We start from the raw sequence: 22,622 nt of genomic DNA on the forward strand, positions 1-22,622 counted from the left end.
CGGTTGATATGCTGCGGGTGGGCGTGTGGGGAGGACAGACAGGCGGCCTTCCCATCACGCATGCGTGAATCCTGCCTCTCAGCCTGGAGGCTGCAATCTCTCTGGCTACAAGTGGTGCTGTGCTTGGAGGGGTTCTGGGGTAGACGGAGACAGTGACAGTGAGTTAGCTGGCAGCAATGCCTACTTCCACATCTGTGCTGGGCTACCAGGGCCTGGCTTTGCCCTTATTCTCTGAGGGCCGGAGCCTGAGCCACCTCAGGGGTGTGGCCCTTCCAGATGTGCCCCAGTGGCAGTGCCTGTCCACCTGCTGGAGGCTGGCATCTGCACGCCGTTGTGCCCACCTGCCTGTGGGCAGGCCTTGGTCCAGCCTGGGCCCCCTGTTCAGTGGGAGCCTATGAGGCGCGAGGTCCTAGCCCTTCCCTTTGAAGATCTAACTTGTGGTCCTGGCCCGGCTGCCTCCCATACTCCGTCACTTCTGGTCATGCATTGATGTGGCAGGTGGTGGCTGCACACTGAACATGCCTCCTGCTCCACTAACTGCTGTCCTCACGCTGGCTGGTGGTACACACTGGGCACCCGGCTCAATGCTGCTGCAGGATGATCCCTCAGAAGGAGGCGGGTGACTCCTCTTGCGGGGCCCGGGTTGGGTGGACAGGATCAGGCTCTCCAGCCGGTGGTGCTGAGGTGTCCTCCGTGTGGGGCCCCACATGAATGAAGGCATGCACGCAGTAGTTAGAGATGCTGGTGCCCAGGCCCTGGCACTGCACAGATGCCCAGGGCACCAAGGCCCTCTCCCGCAGATGCCACAGCTGCTGAGGGCATCACCTCTGCTCCCTGAGTCCTGCAGTCCTCTGGTCTGGCTGTGGCATGGCTCTCGGCAGAGCTCTCTGGCTGAGGTCTGTCTGGAGGGAACACTTCTCCGAAGTGTGGCCGTCAGCCCCGCGTGCTCTGGCCAGCCAGGACGGCATTCCCGCGCCCGGCACGTGGCCCTGGGGGACTTGGTGGTGCTCATGAGGATGTTCCCGGGGCTCATGGCCTCAGGTCCCTGGGACCCTTGCGGCTCCTGCACATTCCCACCTGCTCTCTGCTCCGGAGCCCCCTTCCTGAGCTGGCCGACAGTCAGTTTGAGCTAAAACCTGGAGAATCAAGCTCAAAACAAGAAAAGGAAGAGAGGACTAAGAACGGAAGGGGATGAGAGAGCAAGCCAGGCTGGGAGGCCCCTCACTCACCTCGTTGGGCTCCCAAAGCCAGACGTCAAAGGTGGGCTTCCGCAGGGCCTCCACGGTCTCTGGGGAGAGCAGGTACTGGGGGGGACAGGAGGCAGGCATCAGCTGGGCCCCCACGCCCTGTGCTGACACAGGCCCTGACCTCAAGCGGGGGCTGCATGTTTCCTCCACCTTTAGCCCCCCTTCAAGGACACTGGTGTCCAGACTTAAAGGTTACATCCCGCAAGAAGTCTGGCAGGGGCAGAACCCTAGGACAGAGGCCCATCAGCAGATGCGGGGTGGAGGCTCCAGGAAGGGGCACCTCTGGTGCTGGCAGAGTTTGGGGTGATGGGAGCGTTGTCCATCTTGACATGTGGAGGCGCCTCCCTCCTGTATAAGCTCATGAGCCCCCAGGGCCCTGTACCTACAGAACATGACACCCCCATCAAACCTGCCTCTGAGGAAAGACAATAAGGTGAAGTCAAGGGAAGAAAATCTACTTGGCCTAAATTCAAATTATGGCTAAGGAGCTGTTCTGAGTCTCTTTTTTGGGAAACCTGTCACTAGTTCAGCTGCAGGCTGAGACAGCGCGCTGGCAGCGGGGTGCCGGCTCCATGGAATACCAGAGTTTAGGTTAAAACTCAGAAGAAACAGGATTCTGTGATTTTAGACATCAGACGGTCCCTGAGAGCTAATCCTGAAACACTCGATATACAGTTGGCCCTCGAACCAACCTGGGTTTGAGCCGTGCAGGCCCACTTATACGCAGATTTGTTCAATAAATAAATGCGGTGGAAAATTGTTTAGAGATTTTTGAGAATTTGAAAAAAATTCTTTTCTTTAGCTTACTGTGTTGTAAGAATACAGTATGTATCATGTAACATGCAAAATCTGTGTTAATCGACTGCTTATGTCATCAGTAAGGCTTCTGGTCAACAGGAGGCTATTAGTAGTTAAGTTCTGGGGGAACCGAAAGTTGTTTCTGCATTTCTGACCATGCGGGGGTCGGTGCCCCTCACCACTGCATTCTTTAAGGGTCAGCTGTAGTCTTCTGTTTTTTTTTTTAAAGGAATTGCAATGGGGGACTAACACCTTTTGTTATGGACTCAGGCTGGGCCCCATGACTCCAGGCCAGGTCATGAGAGATTTTGGTCACATTCTCCTGCAGGAAAAGGCACTAGGTGTCCCTGAAAACAATACTTCACATTTGGGCCCAAGTAAAGAATCCCAGAAGGAGGCAGCTCTGGAAGGTTCCCTGGCAGGCGGGATGGTGGGTGGGGGGGTGCCTGCCTGGTGCCCAGCCCAGGTGCACTGTCTGCAAGCCCTGGGGCCTGAGCAGCTCAGATCTCTGGGCAGGAGTCTGCAGAAACTCAGCTGGGCCAGGGCTTCACCACCCCCACAGCTTACAGCACTGCTGAGCTGGGAGAACAACATCCTAAGACCCTTCTGCCATAGTAGTCCGATGACTCCCCACTCAGTTCCCAGGCACCACTGCTTTAACAAGGGCCTGGGATCTCTTTTAACCAAGAATCTCCTGGGACAAAAAATGCAAAACCTCCCATAACTATGTTTGGGGACAGGACATCCAATGAAGCAGATTTAAAATAACTTAGTTCCAACTTAAAGTTCTTTAATATAGCATTTGAGTGCAAAAACCATTCACCAGTCAGCAACGAGGGGCCTGATGGACACCGAGAGCTATTCCCTCCCGGCAAGTGAGGTTCCATCTGGGACCACTTCTGCTGAACAAACGTCAGAGAGAAAATGCATTCTGACTTGGAAAAGCAGGAGTTCCACTGCTCAGGGCCAGGGTGGGAGCTGTTTTTGCAAATGTGCAGAGAGCAGGGGCCAGCCAGGAATTCAGGGTGGCTGAGGGTGGGGACCGTGTGCCCTGGGACTGTGGACCCAGATTTTGCCTTACCTTGGGATATGTGGGGACATCACGTGGAGGCATCAGCTTCTTGGTGTTATCCAGAAAACTATGCTTACAGGGACAGCTGGTCCTAAGGGGAAAAAGAGATTAGTCCTGGCATGGCCAGAAGCTGTTGGTGGTGAGGACGCATCAGAGCAAAAACAAACACCTCTCCAAAGGAAACCAAACCAACCCAAACTCATAAAACCCTTCAGTCTTATTAGTTATGGGACAGTAAGTCACAAAACCAGGGATGGCACATTGCTACACCTTCAGGGACCCACCTGGACCTCCCGAGATAGTACTGGGCTCTAGGAAAACATGCCATCTTCACTTCAGACAAGCTTTAAAACATACTTTTTTAATGATGCCAGCAAAATACTTGTACTCTAAAACATTCAAACAGCACAGAAGTAGACAAATAGGAAAAAAAAATTTTTCCTACTTAACCCATTGTTTTCCTCTAAATCTCACTGGAAATACCTTGCTAAGTTTGGGGTATCCTTCCAGAATTTTCCTAGGCATGCACACACAGACAGTCTTTAAACAAAGATGGAATTATGCCAAATTTACTCTTTTGTAACTTGTTTTTTTCACTTAGCCCATCACAAACTCATTTGTGTTGCTTTACAGACCCAATTTCATTATGAAGCAGACCTCCTCTGAAACTGCGGGGTGAGGCCCTGCCCTGTGCGATTAGTCTGGGTTCCTATCTTGGGCTTTTCGGAGGTCCCCAATTTTCCCCACTATATCCATGTTGAGAGAAGACTTTGCTGTCTGACTGTTGTTCTTCATTACTTAATATCAAGGTATCCCACATAAGAACAGAACAACATGAGCCAGGTATGTTTTGGAGGGAAAACCCCCTTCTGCCATCAGGCGACAGTGGCTGACCTGGCTGTCCCGGGGGGCTGGATGTGGGTTGGGGAGCCACCCCAGGAGATCTTCCATGTCCCACTTCCCCACCTGGGGACCTTAAGTCTCTTGGGCGTGGACACGCTCTCTACCCTCCCAGGGGAGCATGGTGGGGGGCCACCCCCAGCCCCCTGAGACCCCTAGGCTGGTGTGCAGGGGGCCGACCATCGGTGTGCACCAGTGCAAGATCCTGTGATTTGTAAATAAGGTTCTAGCTTCTGGAAGAACAATTTAATACCTTAGAGTTTGAGCCTGAAGGAGCATAAATAGGCCTCCCCAAGATACACTCATCAGCATGCGGACTATTCTGAGCTGAGGGCAATCAAGACCCCGTGGGCTCAAGAGAAAGTCCTACCCCTCCCTAACTACTTAGGAAAAAGTAAATTGGGGCTTTCCCTAAAAAGGGCTTATTACCAGAAATAAATTCTAGCTCGGTGACCCATCCATATGGAGGGCAGACATCTCATTACCAAACAACTGCTCTTCATACTGCCCCGTGCCTCGCCCCCTCCCGCTGCAGCCCCGGGCCATCCATTCCTGAGCTTAGGGTGGTGTTAGATACCTCATTGTCTCTTTCTGTCTTTAAACCTCTCATGTATGTGGGGTTCCTCTACGTACAAAATTAAATAATTTTACTTTCTCCTGTTAATCTGTCTCAGTTTGATTCTTAGACCAGTGAGAAGAACCTTGAAGAGTAGAGGAAAATGTTTCTTTCCCATCAAGCCATAGAAAAATTCATATCCTTTAAGCCTGTTCATCTACTCTGGGGAATTTAAGAAAAGAATCACACATACTGTTCTGCACAGATGTATTCATCACTGCTTTACCTGTTTTTACAAAAATACAAAACTAAGCGAGAAGCTACCTAAATGTCTCCAAATGGGAAGAAATTTAGACCATTACAGTACATCAACAAGATGGACTATCTTGTGACCCTTAAGGTAATTATGAGTGTTGAGTGGAGTGACAGAACTTTATGTTAAAAGGGGAAAAGAAATGATTGTCTACAGGCTGTACTGAAAGGTGATGCAAAACTCACCAAGGTCTGAGGGAAAAGGACCAGTGGGTGGGTGAAAAATGAGAGCTGCCCTGTGTCCTGGGAAAACACACGAGCTGCATCCTGACTACACTGGATCGGCTTATTGCTCATAGTGTTGTAAGGGAAAAACGATTACGACACAGTGCTCCTTGGTTATTTTTCAAAACCAGCTACTATATATAGAACACATCTGGGAAGCACAGAGCCCAGCCTTCCCTCCGGGGCACCGCTCCCTCTGTCATTACTGGAGGCTCGTCCCCACCTCCATAGGGTCTGGAGGTTTCACAAGGACCGTGCAACTTGCGAACTCACAATAAGAAGTCTATTTTTCCATTTTGAAGAGCCCTTGGTTTTTTTTCTCGACATGTTCAACCCAACCCAATGCCAAAGTCACTGGCTTGCTCCTGGCAGCTCATGTGTGGAGGGGCATTTAAAGCAACTTTGTAAGAGTCACGAATGAGCCAGTAACAGGTGCCAACCAAGCGACTGCCACGGTCACCCTGTAAACGAGAAGTCCCACCAATATATTTCTGAGCGATGACAAACTTGGTGTATGCACATGAGAAGACAGATCCATCATCTCTGTTTTTCTGCTTCTGACTTCTTCCCAATAAACACCGGTGCGTGTGCTGTCTGAGTAGGTTGCGGGCATTTCCCAGCAGGGCGGTGGAAGCTTTCACCAAACAAGACGGCTAACTGCTGGATTCCAGGTGCTTCCTTGAAAATCCCAGCGTTGAGAGCATCTGCTGGGTATCTGGCGACTCCTGCCAGGGCCTCCCCACCTCAGCCAGGCACCCCCGCCTGCTGCTTCCGCATCCCGTTGCCATGGGAACCAGCATCCTCCAGCCAACAAGAGAACCTGGCATGGTGCCTCTTCTTTCCATTGTCTTTGGGCTTATTTCTGCTTTCACTTCCTGGGCTCCCAGCCTGCCCTCCCCTGGGGCTCAGGCTGGTGGTCATTTGTCCCCTGCAAGCTCCACTCCGGGAAGCCCCGCTGGGGTGCCTGTATGAGGGTGGAGGTGGTTGGTTGCTTCAGGCTCATTAGCCATTCCCGCCAGCACAGGGCTGGGCTCAACCCGGCCTGGTGCCTCTGTGCTCCTCTCTACCCTTCAAAGAGGCAGCATCGCCACCTGGCTGGGCTGACATCGTTGGAAAGGGCTGCTTGGGGGAGGGGGGTGATTTCTCCTGCAGGTGCAGGCGGAGGCCTGCATTAACCAGTGTGCTCCCCTGCTGGCAATGAGACACAAGGGGCAGTGAGGATGGCTTGTTCTGTCTGAGTTCAGTTCCCTCCAAGACTTCAGAAGGCTGGTTTGTGGGCACACAGGGGGCTGTGGCCAGGGCCCACGGTCCGAGGCAGGCAATGCAGCTGTGGGACAGACCTGGATTTCCCTGAGGCTCTGGCGCACTCCGGTTTTGAGTGCAGACTTGCCCTGCCGTCTCGCAGGCAGGGTGCAGCTGTAACTGTCTGTTGAGCGTGCTGCCTCTGGCTGCAGCGAGAGCCCAGGAACCTTCTCTTTAAACTGTGGTGCTGTGAGCATGAACGGTGCTCCTCCTGGGGGTGATGAGGGGTGCCTCATTACCCTCAGGAGCCTGTGCCTGCTGTACCCCGCCCCCACCCACTAGTCTGGGGCCTACAGTGGGGCCCCTGCTCTTGGCTCCTGGGGCGGCTTCCTCCCATGTGCTCTGAAATCAGGTGCATCTCCCCCACATAGTGTGTTGTGGGATGAACTGTGTCTCCCCAGTTATATGGTGAAGCCCTAAGGCCAGTGCCTATGACTGTGACCTGCTTTGACAATGAGGGTTGTTACAGTCCAGATGTGGCCATACAGGAGTAGGGTGGGCCCTCATCTGATATGACTAGTGACCTTTAAAAAGGGCACATTTGGACATAGAAATACACACAAGATCGTCATGTGAAGGAGGCAGAGACCAGAGTGATGCCTCTGCAAGCCGGGGACCCCGAGATTTGCTAGCACCCCCCAGAAGCCAGGAGAGAGGCCTGGGCAGCTCATGCCCCTGGGCTGCAGAGGAGCATGGCCTTACTGACACCTTGAGCCCAGACCCATGGCCTTCAGACTGTGAGGACATATTTCTGCTGTTCGAAGTCTCCTGGGCCGTGATGCTCATTACAGCAGCCTGGGAAACTCAGACAACCTGGACAAATTTAGCGTTTTCCGTTGCAACCTGTCTTGCAGGTAGAGCCAGCAGCCACGCCAGGAGTGGTACAGCCTCCCTGTTGCGGCCGTGCTTCCACACATGGAAGGGGAGGACGGAAGAGGGGCCGAGGGTGACCGGGACATGGCAGGGGCGGGACAGCAAGGCTGCGGCTCACGACTCACCCTGGCTGCTCCGGGCAGCTGGCAGGATTAAGCTGGAGAAGGGACAAGAGGCTGTCTTCTAAAACCGCCCCCCACAGGGGCTCTGTGGGTGCAGCATGTTCACGGGCGGGGCGGTGCCCACAGGGACGGGCAGACCAAGGCAGCCCCATTCCAGCCTGAGCACCACACCGTCTGGCGGTGGGCTGGGGCCAAGAGGCCACGTTCAGGGAGCCTTAGCTTTAGGCTGAGGACGAGCTCAGGTTTTGATTCTCTTCCCCTGACACTGCTGGATGAGGCTGGCAGAGTTGGGCCACAGGCAGCTGCCCTAGGCGGCTCCTCAGGTACGTGGCCTGTGGGCACTAGAATGGGCCACCACCCTCTCTTCTCAGTGGATGTGGCACTTGGCCACAGGCAGCCAGTCTGAGGCCAGTGGAGAGGGGCTTGGGCTAAGCATGGGCAAGGGGCCTAGGTAACTGGCTTTTCTCACTTGGACTTTAGGACGACTGGCCATAGATGGAGGCCCAGCACGTGGCAGCCAGGGCACAGGGAGGCCAGAGGGCTGAGCCAAGCCATGCAGATCCTGAGCCCGAGGGTGATGCCGTGACCAGGGCATAGTCATCCTGCCGCTGCTGGGCCAGGTCCAGCCCCGGGCGCCCAGGAGTGTGGCTGCCCATGCAACAGTAGGGCTCTCTCCAGGTCGCACGCGGACGCTGTCTCCTGTCCCCTAAGAGCCTCCCACTACCAGGATGGAGAAGATGAATTTCCACTCACAGTTTCCTGTGGTCACAAACGCCTTTACCCTGACTTCCCCCAAATCATATAGGATGAGACATTCCCAAATCCAAATCAACTGCCACCTAAGTGTGACATGCCCACGGCACAGTCCCAGTAAGACACACGCTAATGTGTGACTGGCCGTGTCCCCTCACCTCCTGTGTCCTTGAAGCCCCTTCACACAGCCACACTCAGCACTATGCAGGCTGCCCTCAATTTTTTAAAATCAGGGAACTATCTTCAAAATGTTAGGCAACCGTCCCTCGGACTACTGGGTGCGTTTGCTTGGGTATACGGTCCCCATTAGATCCCCCTGAGGTCCAGCAGTGATAAGCCACCCTATTACCACTTGGTCCCCTGCATGGGTTGTTATGGACATGAAGGGAAGCAGGGGTGAGCCGGGCCTGTGAGCAGAGAGCCCGACCTTCCCCCCACGCCCCCGTGTCTGCTGTGACCACGGTTCTGGAAGCGGGTCCCACTATGCAAACCCCACATCTGAAGGGGTCTAATGAAGCCTGGGACATTTTTTCACCAGTTAGGCTCCCCAGCAGGACAGGTGATGTTGGTGTCCAGCATAGCACCTGCCCCCACCTGTTGCTCTGTACTGTGGGGATGCCAGCATGGAAGTGGGGCCTCTGGGGCACCAGGATGAGTGTCCCCTGTAAGCCAAATGCCTTTTTCCTCCCTTTCTTTACTGTTCCTTTTCTTTAAAATCAGCATCAGCGTCAGTGTGTCTGCAGCCGGGTAAGTCGGCACTCCCCAGGAGCTGTGGGAGGACCCCCCTCTCTGGGGAAGTCACTCTCCCAGCCCACCAGCCCCAAGCCGCCCTTTACGATAATAAGAAAGCTGTGCAGTTGAGAAGCAAATCCCCAGTGGAGCCGGGCTGCCCCCAACTGCATTCGCCCTGGCGAGAGCCGGACGGGATGGCTCTGGTCTGCTTTCGGGAAACCAGGCCCCCTCCCCGTGTGCCCCTGCGCCCACAGGCTCACGGCCCAGACCTCACCTGTTGTTCCTGGCTGCCAGCTCCTCCTTCATCTCTTTAATGTCTCTCTTGCATTTCTCAATCTCCACCACTTTCAGGCCTTCCACTGGCGACAAAGAGAAATGAGAGGGTTACCATGGATACACCGAGGGGAGCCTGCCAGGCTGGTAGGTGCCCACAGCTCTGGGCCCAGGCTCTCTGTCCCTGGGAGGGCAGCTGGCTCGGGGCGGTGGTTCCCGCCCCCGCCCCAGTGCTGATATTGGGCTCACACCACACTTGGCTCAGCCATGATGGAGCAGCGTCGCAGGCCTGCTCCCAGGCCCCGGGGGCACCACTGTGTTCAGATGTGTGGTTTCTCAGGCAGAACCCGGCCCCCACCCCCTCCTCAATCCCCACTCGCCTTGCACCCACTTCTCTCCATACTTCTGAGCACCAGCTGAGGATGAGGGACAAAGAAGTGTCTATTCTCAAAAAGAATAGAAATGGGGGAACTGTGGCCCTGGTGCACTGAAATGCAGACAGCCTGAGGTCCGCACGGGCCGCAGGATGAAAGCTTTGCATCTTCAGGCCCCTCATGGAGCAGTAGCCAGGAGGAAGTGCGCAGGCTTACAACGGAGGAGAAGCAAACAGGCTGGGTGAGGGACTAGCAGAACCCGGGCCTGACGACGTTCCGCAGTCCTGCTGCGGCGGCGCCTTAACAGGCAGGACGCTGCTCATCCTCAGAGCGAACTGGGGGCTCAGGCCATCAGGCCAGCACTCAGCTTCAACACTCTCCCTCTGGTAGCCGCACATGCAGCCCAGGAACGCCGCCCTGGAGCGAGAGCATGGGAAAGGCCTTCAGATGGGAGCCCATTCATAAGAAACAAAAGATGAGCTTTGCTACTTTGTAATCACACCTCAGTGTTTATGCGAAAAGATGATACCCACGATGCTACTTTCTTTCCTCTTTCCTCCAGCATGGTTTGAATATGGCTAAAAATAAAATGCAAGTGATTTTTAAAGGAAAATTAGAGCATCCCAGTGATTTCTGCTGGTTTCTAACAGTGCCTCCCACCCCCCAGGGACACGGAGGCCACAGAACACATGTTGGGAGAAGCGCCTTGAGGGCAGCGTGCTGGCAGCCCAGCTGGGACCAGAACCTTCCGTGGCTGACTTTCTAAACATTCCCGGGGTCAGGGTGTCACACTTGGGACATGGTGGGGAGCTCTAGAGCCCTCTCCCACCTTGTCCACCAGGACACAGCAGGCAGAGGGCAGTGAGGGGGGAAGTGTGGAGTCCTGCGCCTCACTGAACACCCACACCCGCCTTCAGGAGCTGCTGTCCTTAGCGCTTTTTTGCACCCACAGACCCTGTTCGAAAGTAGATGAAAGCCACGGGTCCTCTGCTGAGAGAAGCACAGCAGCTCACACCTGTGAGGTCTGCATGTGGGTCAGGTGCCACGCTGCAGGACGCTCACCCTGCAGGAGTCAGGGCCACAGCGGGGCTGTGCCTGTGGGTCTGCCACCAGGACACTGATGTCAACAGATGGGGGATTCAACATCTGAGGCAAGAAGGTGCTCAGTCTTGTTGACACGTGAAGGGCAGACCATTCCAGAAAGGAGACCAATCTGGAGAAGAGCCCTGGCACGTGGCATCGACTTGGCTCCAGAAAGGGGAGGAGATGGAGTGTGCAGTATGGCCCAGGCAGGGTAGCTATGCCCTGCCATTCAAGGTCCGTGGTTACATTGTTATGTTTTCAACATCATCTTTCTGAATACAAAATAATCTGTGATCATTGTTGAAAGTGGAGGAGATACAGAGAACCTCAAAGAATAGTTTTTAAATGAATCTATGATCCCATTGGCCCAGGAAACAACTCATTTAATATTACATATACTGGTATGTATCCTTCTAGGCATTTCTCTCCCACCCCCATGTGTTCTAAATATCTTTTCTTCATTTTAAAAAGACAAAATTGGGATGTGCTATTTGTTCTATTTTCTCATTGGCTTTTTCCACTACCAGTAAGTCAAGGACACTCTCTGCGCAGTCGCCGCCTCCAGGCTCTTGGTTTATGGTGGGTGCACAGCATCCCGGGAATGTTTAGAAAGTCAGCCTCGGAAGGTTCTGGTCCCAGCTGGGCTGCCAGCATGCTGCCCGCTTGTATAGATAGTGGAGTCCATGCGGATCAGATTCCCTGGCCATTTATTGGGGGTTGATGTTAAAATTAAGCCTTTTGAGAGATGAAGTACAGTATCACTAATTTGAATCCCAGAGATTGAGAATCTATGGCAATTACATTCATGAAGAGCCTGGTTGCCAGGGAAATTGATAGTAAGCAGCAAGACGGCAGAAGCTGTGCAGTGATCAATAGATGAGAAAAACAACAAGTCATGGGGATTGAGGAACTGGACAGTGGAGGAGGAAGCCCAGGGACGGTGATGGCTCATGGCAGACTCAGATACCCACAGGCCACTCCCCAGTCCTTCCTGGGCCCCTGCTGCCTGCTGAAAGCTTGCAGCTGCAGCCTCGCCCTGCCCGCTTCCCAGGGAGAAGGCCGGTCCCAGAACCCAGGGCCTCACCCCTGCAAGTCCCTCACGGACACCAGGGGGTCTCAGAGTCGGGCTGGCTGTCAGTTTCTTACATCGCCGTCCTACCTGTCCACCCTCAAACCCGAAACACAGGTGGGCACCGACCGCCTCTAATTAAAGCAGGGGCTCCCTGGCCCCACCCAGCACCAGAGCCCTGGGTGTCCTGCCCATGAAGGGCGGTTTCTTACCCCCACCAGGCACACCTGCCAGGCTGACAACCACTAGCATCACCTGGAAACCGGGCTGTCCTTTCTCAGACTTTAGAAGTGGTCCTGTGGGCGTCTGCCAGTCACAGGCCACCCTGAAGAGGAACCTTTAAGAATGACCTTCTACGAGGGATGCTGGCTTCAGGGAAGGGGCCTCAGGGGCAGGGGTAGGAGAGCAGGCTATGCAGGCAACTCTGCTCTGTGCTCCCGCCTCCTCAATGGCCTCCCCCTCTTTGGTGCCGCAGAGCTCGTCAAGTTGTACAATGGCATGAGTGAACAGCTTGTCCAATACTTCCTCTGAGGGTTTTGGTAAAGAATTCGCATAAAGCACATTTCCCGAGGGACAAAGAGAAAAAAAAGGTTGGTTTCAGCTTCCTCTTCTGCATTGTTTATGTGGCTGGGCATTTGCCCACAGGCCAGCTCTCCCTGTGTTTAGGTTCTGGTTCAGGCCCGGGGCGGCCCGTGCCTGACCATGGGCTCCCTGCCACAGTGGCCAGTGCCCAGCAAACAAGAAAGGGAGTGACTGAAGCCACCGTGATGTCCCGCCTACACCCAGCAGCGAGGTGAGGATCTGCATGTTCTATGTTTGTGAAGTAACCTTTAACCTGAGTGAGACCCTAGACTTCTTGAAGAAGGAAAATATGTCATAAAAAAGGAAGAAAAACTGTTAAAGTGACTGAAGAGGAATGGAGAAATTTACATTGGATTCAGAAGAATTACATGTTTGAACAAAGTTAAAAAGCAGGAAATTCCATTTAGAACAAGTCAAAACAGTGTGGTGTGGCTCACAGAGGGCCGGTTCTAGCTGGAGGTCTCCTTGAATTTGAGAAGGAAGCACTGGGACCAAGGGAGTGCAGAGTGGGGAGGGAGCGCCTGGTGGCGGTCAGGTGGAAACCAGGGCCAGGCAGCTGGCCTCATGCTGGCCCCACCCCCTCCTGGCTGCCCACCTGCGGCCCATACCGACCAGATAGAGTATGTGTGCACACCTGAGCATGGGGTAGGCATGTGTCTGTGTCTGTGTGTGCCTATATGTGTGCATATGTGTGTGTGTGTGTATGTGAACGTGTGCTCCCTTGTCTGTGTGTCTATGTGTGAACGGACATGTGGATGTGATGTGAGTGTGTACACCCGGCCCGGCCAGCAGAGCAGCCTGGCAGTCGTGGTTCTGGCGGCCTGCCCAGGCCAGTGGTCTAGGCCAGTTCGCTTCTGGCAGCTGTGCAGGGTCAGGACTGACCCAAGCTGCTGGGATGATATCCCCCAAGTGACCTGTGTGAGCGGTCTGGCTGCAGGACCCCTCATCTCGAAAAGGACCCCTCAACCCCTCCCAAGGTACCTGCTGCGTCCCAGCACCCCTGTCTTTGGGTTACGGTGTTGTGGTCTCTGGGTGGCTCTTTGGAACTCAGGCCCCTTGGGCTCAGCATGGGGGAGGCCGACCCCAAGTCCTCCATGCCTGGATGGAGGCTGCTGGAGGCTGGGAAGTGCCCAGCCAGAACTGCCGGGACAGGATGCACCCAAACCAGGAGCAGTTCAAGGAGGACAGGAGCCTGTTGGGATTGTGGCCACCTCCTGGGGTGTGTGACCCTGTAGGCCATGTTCCTGGGGGAAGGCAGGCAGCCGGGAGGAGGTGGCAAAGCTGGGGGCTGGCGTGGGGAGAGGCACCAAGGCAAGGCTGTGGGGGGAAACTGCTGCCCACGGTTCTGGCCTGACCACTGCCAGGCCGCTCTCGGCCCGCAGCTCCCAGGCTGCTGCTTCCCCGTGCCATACGCCCTTGATCCCAGGCCTGGGTGCCTATGTCTCAGGTGCTAGAAATAAGAGCAACCTAACAACAGTAGCGGTTCCAACCATGCTGTGCGCCTGCGGTGGGTGGGTGGGTGGGGCCAACGGCACCTGCCAGGAACCAGCGTGCCTGCTGGGTCTCTGCCATGCACACCAGCCCAGGGGGCGGCTGCCTCCCACACTGGAGCAGCCGCCCAGTTCTGGAGAATTCCAGGCAAGGACAGGTGTGGGAGGAGGTCCTGTGGGCTTCATCCTTAATGGTTCTTGACTCACATAATGCTTGAAGGCAAAATAAAAACATGTCTTGGCCTGATTGTCTCCAGGGCCAGATAAGGATACCTCAAAAGTCAGGGTCAGCACAGCACTCCGGGCTTCTGGAAAACTCGGTCATGGCCCCTTCCCCTTCCCCGCTGGCTGGCATGGGGCCCGGAGCTGGCTTTGGAGTGGGGTCGACTGAGCAGGAATGGGCAGCACAGGGCAGGAGGCACCCCGCTGGGCATCTGCACCCCAGGGCCTCTGGGCTGCTTGGCTTCCATAAATGCTGCTGACTTGGCAGCAGTCGCTTTCCTGTTCTTTGGCTGAACCCCCTCCTGCATGTGGAGGGCCCCCTACTCTGTGGGTGTGGTGGGAAGCCGGGTTTGCCTCCTGCTGTGGAAGAGGGACATACCAAAGGCTCTCTAGAGTGGGTGGACTTGTGTCCCCCAAAATATGCTCACATCCTGACTCCAGGACTCCTGAATGTGACCTTAGTTAGAAAAAGGTTCTTGCCAGATATAATCAATTAAGGCTCTCAAAGATGGTTGTCCTTTAGGACACAGGCAGCAGAGACTTGAGACGTGGAGACGCAGGGCAGGAGCTGTGTGATGATGGGGGCAGCTTGGAGGGACGCGGCCATGAGCCGAGGACAGCCGGCAGCCACCAGACGCTGGCAGAAGCCTGGGACAGACTCTCCCTGGGAGTCTCGGAGGAACTGACCTTGCCAACAACTTGACCTCAGACCTCTGACCTCCAGACTGTAAAGGACACACCACTGTTGTTTTAAGCCCCCAGTCTGTGGTCCTTTGTGACAACAGTGACAGGAAGCTGGCGCGGTCTGTTTCTCCGGCCTCCCTAGCAGCCAGGGTGTCCAGAGTGCAGGCATGTGGTCCAGCTCCGTCCAGACTTTGGATCTGTGGCCAGTATATGGAGAAGCAGCTGACGTCTGCAGCAGGGGCTGAGGGGACCAGAGGGGAACCCAAGCAGAGCGCTGGTGCTGGGTGGTACCCCCACCTGAGGCTCAGATGCAGCAGATGGGTGTCAGCTCTGCCTGGGGTCTGGGGCATCACTCCTGCTGCCTAGCCATTGAGCTCCTGGTGACCCAGGGGGTCCCCCAAAGCCTTTAGGAAAAAGCCCCCTTTCTGCTCAGTGCAGCCTCAACCAGGCTGCCACACCTGCTCGGCGACCTGCCTTCTCTGGGCTCCTCGTGGGAGCCCAGCTCCCCCAGCTGAGCAGGTGTGGGGCAGGTGGGACAGCTGAAGAGCCCACCAGGATCCCACCAGGTCCTAGTTTTATTCCCTTTACCACTTTGCTGAGTGAACTTGAGTGGACCACTTACCCTCTCTGCATCTTCTTCGTCAGCAATGGAGAAAATAAAACTGTTTTGAAGATCAATGACCATATGGATTTTAGAAATGTCAACAGAGTTTGAAAAGTAGGACTGTGTAAATCATGTTTCTGGATATTTAGGTGAAATGGTTCTTGCAGGATCCTGCATTTTTTTCCTTGAAAAAAATCCAAGCAATTTATATAAGATGTGAAAAGTGCCACTCAATGAATCCTGAGGGATTGAATGAGCCAGAGAGTGGCGATGCCCCAGTGGCCTCCTGCAGGGCTTTTGTTTACTCATCATATAAAAACGGTGCCCATTAGTCGTTAACCCTTGCCTTGGCACGGACGAGGAGCCTTCCGCAGGTGACAGGACCACAAGGCACACAGGAATCGAGCCTTGCTCCTGGTTTTGTGGATGAGGACATAAAGGATGAGGGACTTGAAGAGGTTTTCCTCCCGGAATTCAGCTGCTTGGTCATTGAATCAAGCCCTTTGCTCGACTCTCCTTTGCTTCCTAGCAGTTTTCCTGTTTTCCTTTGTGGGAATTGGGAACCAAGAGGTAATGAATTTGTAGACATATTCCAAAAAACTCTCAGTCGTAGAGAGGTTGGCGTGTTCTCACTTATAGAAATAGAGACGCACACAGGATGCTCGGCAGGATTCCCATCCCGAGCGGGCGGAGCCCGGGGTCTGGGGTTTCATTCTGCGCTCCTCAGCCTCACTCTGTGCTTCACTGTGCGACGTGGGGCAAGCACCCTGTGCCTGTAGCTGGCCCATGTCACAGAAATAAAATGCTTAGGGTAGTCTCTGTTTCAGCCTTTGTGAACGTCAAAGGCCACTGGCGAGCATTTCACAGAGAGAAGAGGCGCCTGCTTTCAGACTCCCTTACTGCTCACCGTGGTTTCTGTGGCCGATTTAAACGGAGGTTAAGTGACACAAGCGGAAAGGAAACAAAATGCCACTCACATTCGACGCGTTTCTCTAGCACGGCCAAGTGGTTGGCGACCTCGGCTTTCAGTTCGTTGATCTTAAATGCTCTAGGAATAAAAAAAGGCAAAGCGTTAACTCAGGAAAGTCTCGAAGTTAAAATGGGTTCGGCACCCATCTGTTGGGTGTCTGCTGGGCCAGGCGCCCAGGCTGGTGAGGGGTGGGCACCAAGATGCTGGGAGGGTTTTGGGCCCACGTGGTGTTCGGGTGGGGGCGGAGGACAGGGACATGGCCTCCGATTCTCTCTCCAGAGGCGTGCGCCCAGCTGGGGACACAGTGAGGCAGGGGCAGGAAGCATGCACTCCTCTCCCACTCTCTGGGGAGGGTTGGGGGTCTTCCGCTCACAGCTGGGACAGCCCAGCCCCCACAGCCTGCCCTGTGGGCACAGACCACTGTCTGGGGCCCGGTGTGCCCTCTCCAGACTCCAGCTCATTCAACTCAACAAGCGGGGACTTTGAGAAAGTGCCCCCCACATGCCTTTCCCCATTTTGATAACCTGGAGCAGCAAGATGCCACAGGGAAATAACAGGAATGGAAAGTATTCGCTTAGGAACTGGCAGGATAAGTCTGTGGAAAGGAAGCCCCCATCTACTCAGGGTCTCTGTGAGAAAGCTTATGTTGAAGCTTATTTTAAAAATGGTGTCAGTTCTTGCAAGTTGAACTCTGTGCCCCAGGAGAGCCAGTTGAGGAAATTCTCAGCAATATGAGCTCTTGTTCTCGGGGCTCCTGCTGACATGGGTCTGTGGTAAAAGGCAGGCGCTTCCTGGACCCCATTGCAGCTGGCTGAGTCACAGAAGTCACACAAGGATTCCGTTTGGAAGTCAGCTTCTCTGGCCAGTGATGTGTCAGGGCCTGACAGCCAAAACAGCCTTGGAGCAAAGGGCCCACCGTTGGCATTAAAAATAAAAAAAGGCATACATGTATCTAGAAGATTCTGTACCTTGAGAATTGCTCTGCCACCTGAGTCAGCATGCTCTGGATTAATTCTTCTTTCTCTACAGACCGAATAAAAGAGAGAGATGAAAAAGGGACAGGCCTGCGCATCATCCTGGGCCTGATTCTGTGGCACCAGCGTGGTGGTCTGGAGCTGCCTGGCTGCCTGGAGGGGTGCTCTGGCCCACTGCCTGCACCCCAAGGCCTCCCAGGGTCTGGAGTTCTCCTTTCCTCCTCCCAATGCTCTTTCCCTCCTGGACTGCCCCGGCCACCGACCTATGCCTCAGTGGCCTCTCAGTAGAGTGGCCAGGGCTGTGCTCCTCCCGTGATTGGCACCGGTTGTGAAATGCAGGCAGGACTGGGTCTCTGTATGTGGGATGTCTTTGTTTTGTGCCCCAGTCCATTTTATGGCGTAATTACTATGACAAAGCGGGTTCAAGGAGTATTTCACAGGTGAGACACAATGTTCTCACGGCGGTTCCTGGGGCCAGGACACAGGCCAGGGTGAGCGAGTCTGTCCCTTTGCTGCTTGGCACGTAAAACCAGGCTGGGTAGCTGGTTTTACAGGATTCAGGTCCCAGGCTAACTATAACCTGCCGGTGTCCCTGTTGCCTGATTGGGCACAATGCCAGACACCTCACAGGGAGGGGTAGACGCTCCCAGAACAGCTCTTTCCAGCACATCTATGCTCTTGGGAAGGGACACAAGTCTTCTTGGCTCTGGTGGCCGTTTGTTCATGCCCCGAATCACTGAGAACGCACACCAAGCTCACTCCTGACTTCACGTCACCTTCTGTGTCGATGCTGCCTAACCCTCCCCTGAAATCCAAACAGATAAAATCCAAACCACACCTGCCTAAACAAACCCCAAAATATTAATAATCCAGCCTGGCCATGGTGCTCAGAAGCTAAAAATGTTCACATGCTCTGATCTAGGGTCTCCATTTCCAGGAAATAATCATATATGGACATAAAAGATGTTCCTCACAATGTTATTTAACACAGTGAAAACTCTATAACGGCCTCTGTGTCCATCAAACGGACATTAAGTATGTGATATGTATGTATCTGTACTGTGGAAACACAGTCTGCCATTAGAAATAATATTTTGGAAAATGTTCATGTCTATTGTTAAAGCTAAAGAAAAGACAGACTGTAAAGCAGTAATACAGTGTGAGCCCATTTTTGAACCATTGGGATGATGCATTCTGTAATAATAATAACCGTTATTGTTGGGTTATAAGATTATGTATAAACCTTTTTTCTTATTTTTGTTTCTCTGTGTCTAATGCATTTCTTTTTTTTATACCTAATGCATTTCTATAATGAACACAGTTAATTTCATTAAAAATATTAAAAAAATTATCAGTCTAAATTAACCTTGAGATCTCATCCCTTCCCCTGCCAAGTGAAAGGATAGAGCAGATGACCCCTGGTTCCCTCTGGCTTTAGCATTCAGTGACTTGATGAGAAGAAAAACGGTGTTTTATTATATGGTTTGAAATGATATGAGTACCAACGTCGGCCAGGGAACTGTCACAGGGCCCGACGCTGAGCTGCTGGCTGATGCTGGCCATCCTTCAGGGGCTCGCACCTGCCAGGGGAGAGAGCTGGAGAGCTGGAGACTCCAGCGACAAGGACCGTCAGCGGGGTTTCACAGGCCTCCTAGGGGAGCTCAGCAGGATTTCAGGTCATTTATTCTGAAATCTGAGGCAAATGTAATGCATCACATAGTCTTCAGGAGTTAATGACCTCAAAATCTTGGGATAAATTTAGAAACCTGTCAATCAACACAGACCATTCCACCGAACAAGAGCAGAGCATGCACTCTTCTCAGGCACCTACACAGTGTGCATTGAGACAGACCCCATGCGGGACCTCAGAGAAAACCTCCACAAATTTGTATGGAAACCATGTAGAATATGGTCTCTGGCCATTAGAGAATCAAACTAGAAATTGGTAAGAGAAAGATAGCAGGAAATCCAAACACTTGGAAACTAAGAGATGCACTCTAAATAACTCATGGGTCAAAGAGGAAGTCTCAAGAAAAAATAAAAATAGACATTGAACTGAATGAAAGTGAAAATGCAACATATCAAACTTTGGCTGTGGGACACGATGAAAGCAGTGGGCAGGGGGACATTTATAGCACTAAAAGTTTACATTAGAAGAGAAGAGAAATCTCAACTCAATAGTTGAAGAACCTAGAGAAAGAAGAGCAAAACATACCACAACAGTAGCAGAAGGAAGGAGGGAAATAATAGAGTGGAAACCAATGAAATAGAAAAAAAAAAGCAATGCAGAAAATCAGTGAAACAAAGAGCTGATTATTTAACAAAGTTAATTGACAAATCTCTAGCAGGCTGACAAAAAGCACAGACAGATGACGTAGATTACCAATATTAATTAGGAAGGAAGGGGCACATCACTATAGACCCTGCAGACATCAAAAGGATAGTGAGGGAACACTACATACGACTCTGCACACATTAGATGAAAATGGACCGATTCCTGGAAAAGCATGATCTACCACACTCATCCACTAGGAACCAGGAAATATAAACAGCCTATAACTATTGAGGGAAATGAATTTCTAATTTTAAAACTCCCTTAAGAGAAATTTAGAGGTACAGATGGTTTCACTGGAGAATTCTACCAAAAACTAAAAGAATAATTAATACAATTCTAAACAATTTCTTCCAGAAAACAGAAGAGGAGGAAACACTTCCTGATGCATTTTATGAAGCTAACATTAACCTGACACCAAATCCAGACAAAGACAACAAAAAAGGAAAACTGCAGACCAATATTCCTCACAAGCAGATGCAGAAATCCTTAACATGTTAGCAGTTAGAATTCAGCAAAATATAAAAATAATTATACATCAAGATCAGGTGGGTTTTATTCCAGGAAATGCAAGTCTGGTTCAATATTTGAAAATCAGTGAATGTAATCTACCATGTTAACAGCTAAAGAAGAAAAAAAATCACATATCATATCACTGACTTCATAAAAAGCATCTCTAAACTTTTAATACCTGTTCATGATAAAACTCTCAGAAAAATAGGAGGAGATGAGAACTTCTTTGACTTGATAAAGAACATCTACAATTAGAAGAAAGGCTGAATGCTTCTTGCCTAAGGATGTCTGTTCTCACTGTTCTTATTGAATGTAGTGCTGGAGTTCTGTTCCATCTAACACGGCAAGAGAAAGAAATAAAGGACATGCAGATCAGAAAGGAAGAAATAAAACTGTCCTTGTTTTCTGAGGACATGATTATCTACATGGGAAATCCCAAGAAAACTACAAAAACCCCTCCTAGAACTAATAAGTGGGTTCAGCAAGGTCACAGGATACAAGATACATACATAGAATTGACTATATTTATATATACTAGCAAAGATCATAGAGACACTGAAACTAAAATCACAATACCATTTACGAACACTAAACAAACAAAAATAACACAATATACGCAGCAGTTGTATGCTGAAAGCTTCAAAACACCAATGAAAGAAATAAAAGAAGAAATAAATAAACAATGAGACCTACCATCTTCATAGTTTGGAAGACTCAACATAGTAAAGATGTTGAATCTCCCCAAATTAATATACAGGTTTAACACAAGTCCTACCAAAACCCCAGAACATTTTTTGTAAAAATAAACAAGATTATTCTAATGCTTATATGGAAAATCAAATTGAATAGCTTGAAAAGGAGAATAAGATGGAACAAATCCGTCTATCTGATTGTAGAACCTATTATATAGCTACAGTAATCAAAACTGTGTGGTGTCAGAGGAGGCAGAGATGCAGAGATCAATGGACCAGAGTAGAGAAGCCAGAATTATATCCATGCAAGTATGCCCAATGGATTTCTGAACACAAGCAGTTCAGAGGAGGAAGGGTAGTCTTTCAAACAAGTGGTGCTGAAATAACTGAACATTCACAGGCAGAAAAATGAGCCTCAACCTAACCCTCATAGTTTATATAAGAATTAATGCAAAATGGACTGTGGATGTAAAATATAAAATAATAAAGCTTTAGAAAAAAATAAACAATCTTTGGGTTCTTGGGCAAGGCAGAGAGTTTTTAGACTTGACACCACAACAGAATCCATAAAAGGAAAAACTGATAAACTGAACTTCATCCAAGTAAAATGTTTGCTCTGAGAAAGATCTTGTGAGGAAGATGAAAAGACAAGCTATACTCTGGGAGAAAATGTTTGCAAACTGCAGATCTGACAAAGACTGGAGCATAGACTATGAAAAAAACTGTCCAAACAGTAAAAAGCAAAACAAAAAGAAAGAAAGCAGACATTTTACTGAAGAGCATGTACAGGTGGAGCACATGAAAAGATGCTGTGCATCATCAGCCATGAGGAAATGCAAATTAAAACCACAGTGAAATATCACTACACACTTACCAAAAAGGCTAAAATAAAAAATTGATGACAAACCCAAATGCTGGTAAAGATGTGGAGAAAATGGATTACTCACACAATTGCTGGTGGGAATGGATAAGGGTACAGCTTCTCTTGGAAAATGGTTTGGCAGCTTCTTAAAAAAACTAAGTATGCACCCACCATATGACTTAGGAAATGTACTCTGTGGCTGAGAACTGAAAATTTATATTCACACAAAAATTTGTACATGATGTTCAGAGCAGCTTTCTTTGTAATAGCCTCAAACTGGAAACAACCCAATTGTCCTTCAATAGGTGAACAAGCAAACAAACTGTGGTCCATCCCAATGGAACATTACTCAGCAACAAAAAAGGACAGAGCTGTTCATACACTCAACAATCTGGATGGATCGCCTGAGAATTATGCTGAGTGCAAAAAGTCAAGCCCAAAGGTTACCTACTGTATGACTAACTGCATTTGTAGAACATTCTTGAAATGACATAATTACAGAATTGGAGAACAGTTTAGTGACTGCCGAGGTTGGTGGGGGTGGCGGGGGGTGGGGCAGGATGGGAGGGATTTGGGTATAGCTATAAACAGGTGGCACCAGGGAATCGGACTGCATCACTGTCACCAGCCTGGGTGGGATAGGTCACCATAGTTTTGGAAGGTGTTACCATTGTGAGAAAATGGGTAAAGGCTGACTGGATCCCTCTGTATTTTTTCTTACAACTGTGTGTGACTCTATAATCATTTTAAAATAAAAAGTTTAATAAAAAATGTTATAGGTAGAATGGAATAAAAAGGCCAAGGGAGAATTTTCCATTGGACTAGTGGCGGGATCCTTGGAGCATTACAGGATGTTAACGCCTACATTTAATGACGCTTTTTGTCACTATATTTGATGTCTTGCCTCCTCCCTGCTCAGCCTAAGGCATCTGAATCCTGGTCCATGAATAGCTGCACTGCAGCCCGCATGCCACCCGAGCCACTGCGCCCGTTCTCAGGAAGGGCA

The 22,622-nt window shown here is 51.3% G+C and overlaps 1 protein-coding gene across 6 annotated transcripts in view; it reads right to left on the reverse strand.

The window, feature by feature from the left end:
* Positions 1–22,622, reverse strand: part of PDE9A (phosphodiesterase 9A) — a 92,025-nt gene that overhangs the window by 15,605 nt on the left and 53,798 nt on the right. For 5 of the 6 annotated variants that reach the window (XM_073231287.1, XM_073231286.1, XM_073231285.1 and 2 more), the window contains 5 exons: positions 17,212–17,266; positions 16,251–16,321; positions 9,167–9,251; positions 3,127–3,208; positions 1,230–1,304 (listed from right to left, as the gene is read on the reverse strand). In XM_073231287.1, the coding sequence (XP_073087388.1) occupies positions 1,230–1,304; positions 3,127–3,208; positions 9,167–9,251; positions 16,251–16,321; positions 17,212–17,266 (368 nt within the window). Of the gene's footprint in view, positions 1–1,229; positions 1,305–3,126; positions 3,209–9,166; positions 9,252–16,250; positions 16,322–17,211; positions 17,267–17,480; positions 17,565–22,622 lie in introns of those variants that run through there. The other variant, XM_037014786.2, reaches the window with a different exon arrangement.

Source organism: Manis javanica, chromosome 3 (genome assembly GCF_040802235.1).
Source record: "Manis javanica isolate MJ-LG chromosome 3, MJ_LKY, whole genome shotgun sequence".
NCBI lineage: Eukaryota > Metazoa > Chordata > Mammalia > Pholidota > Manidae > Manis > Manis javanica.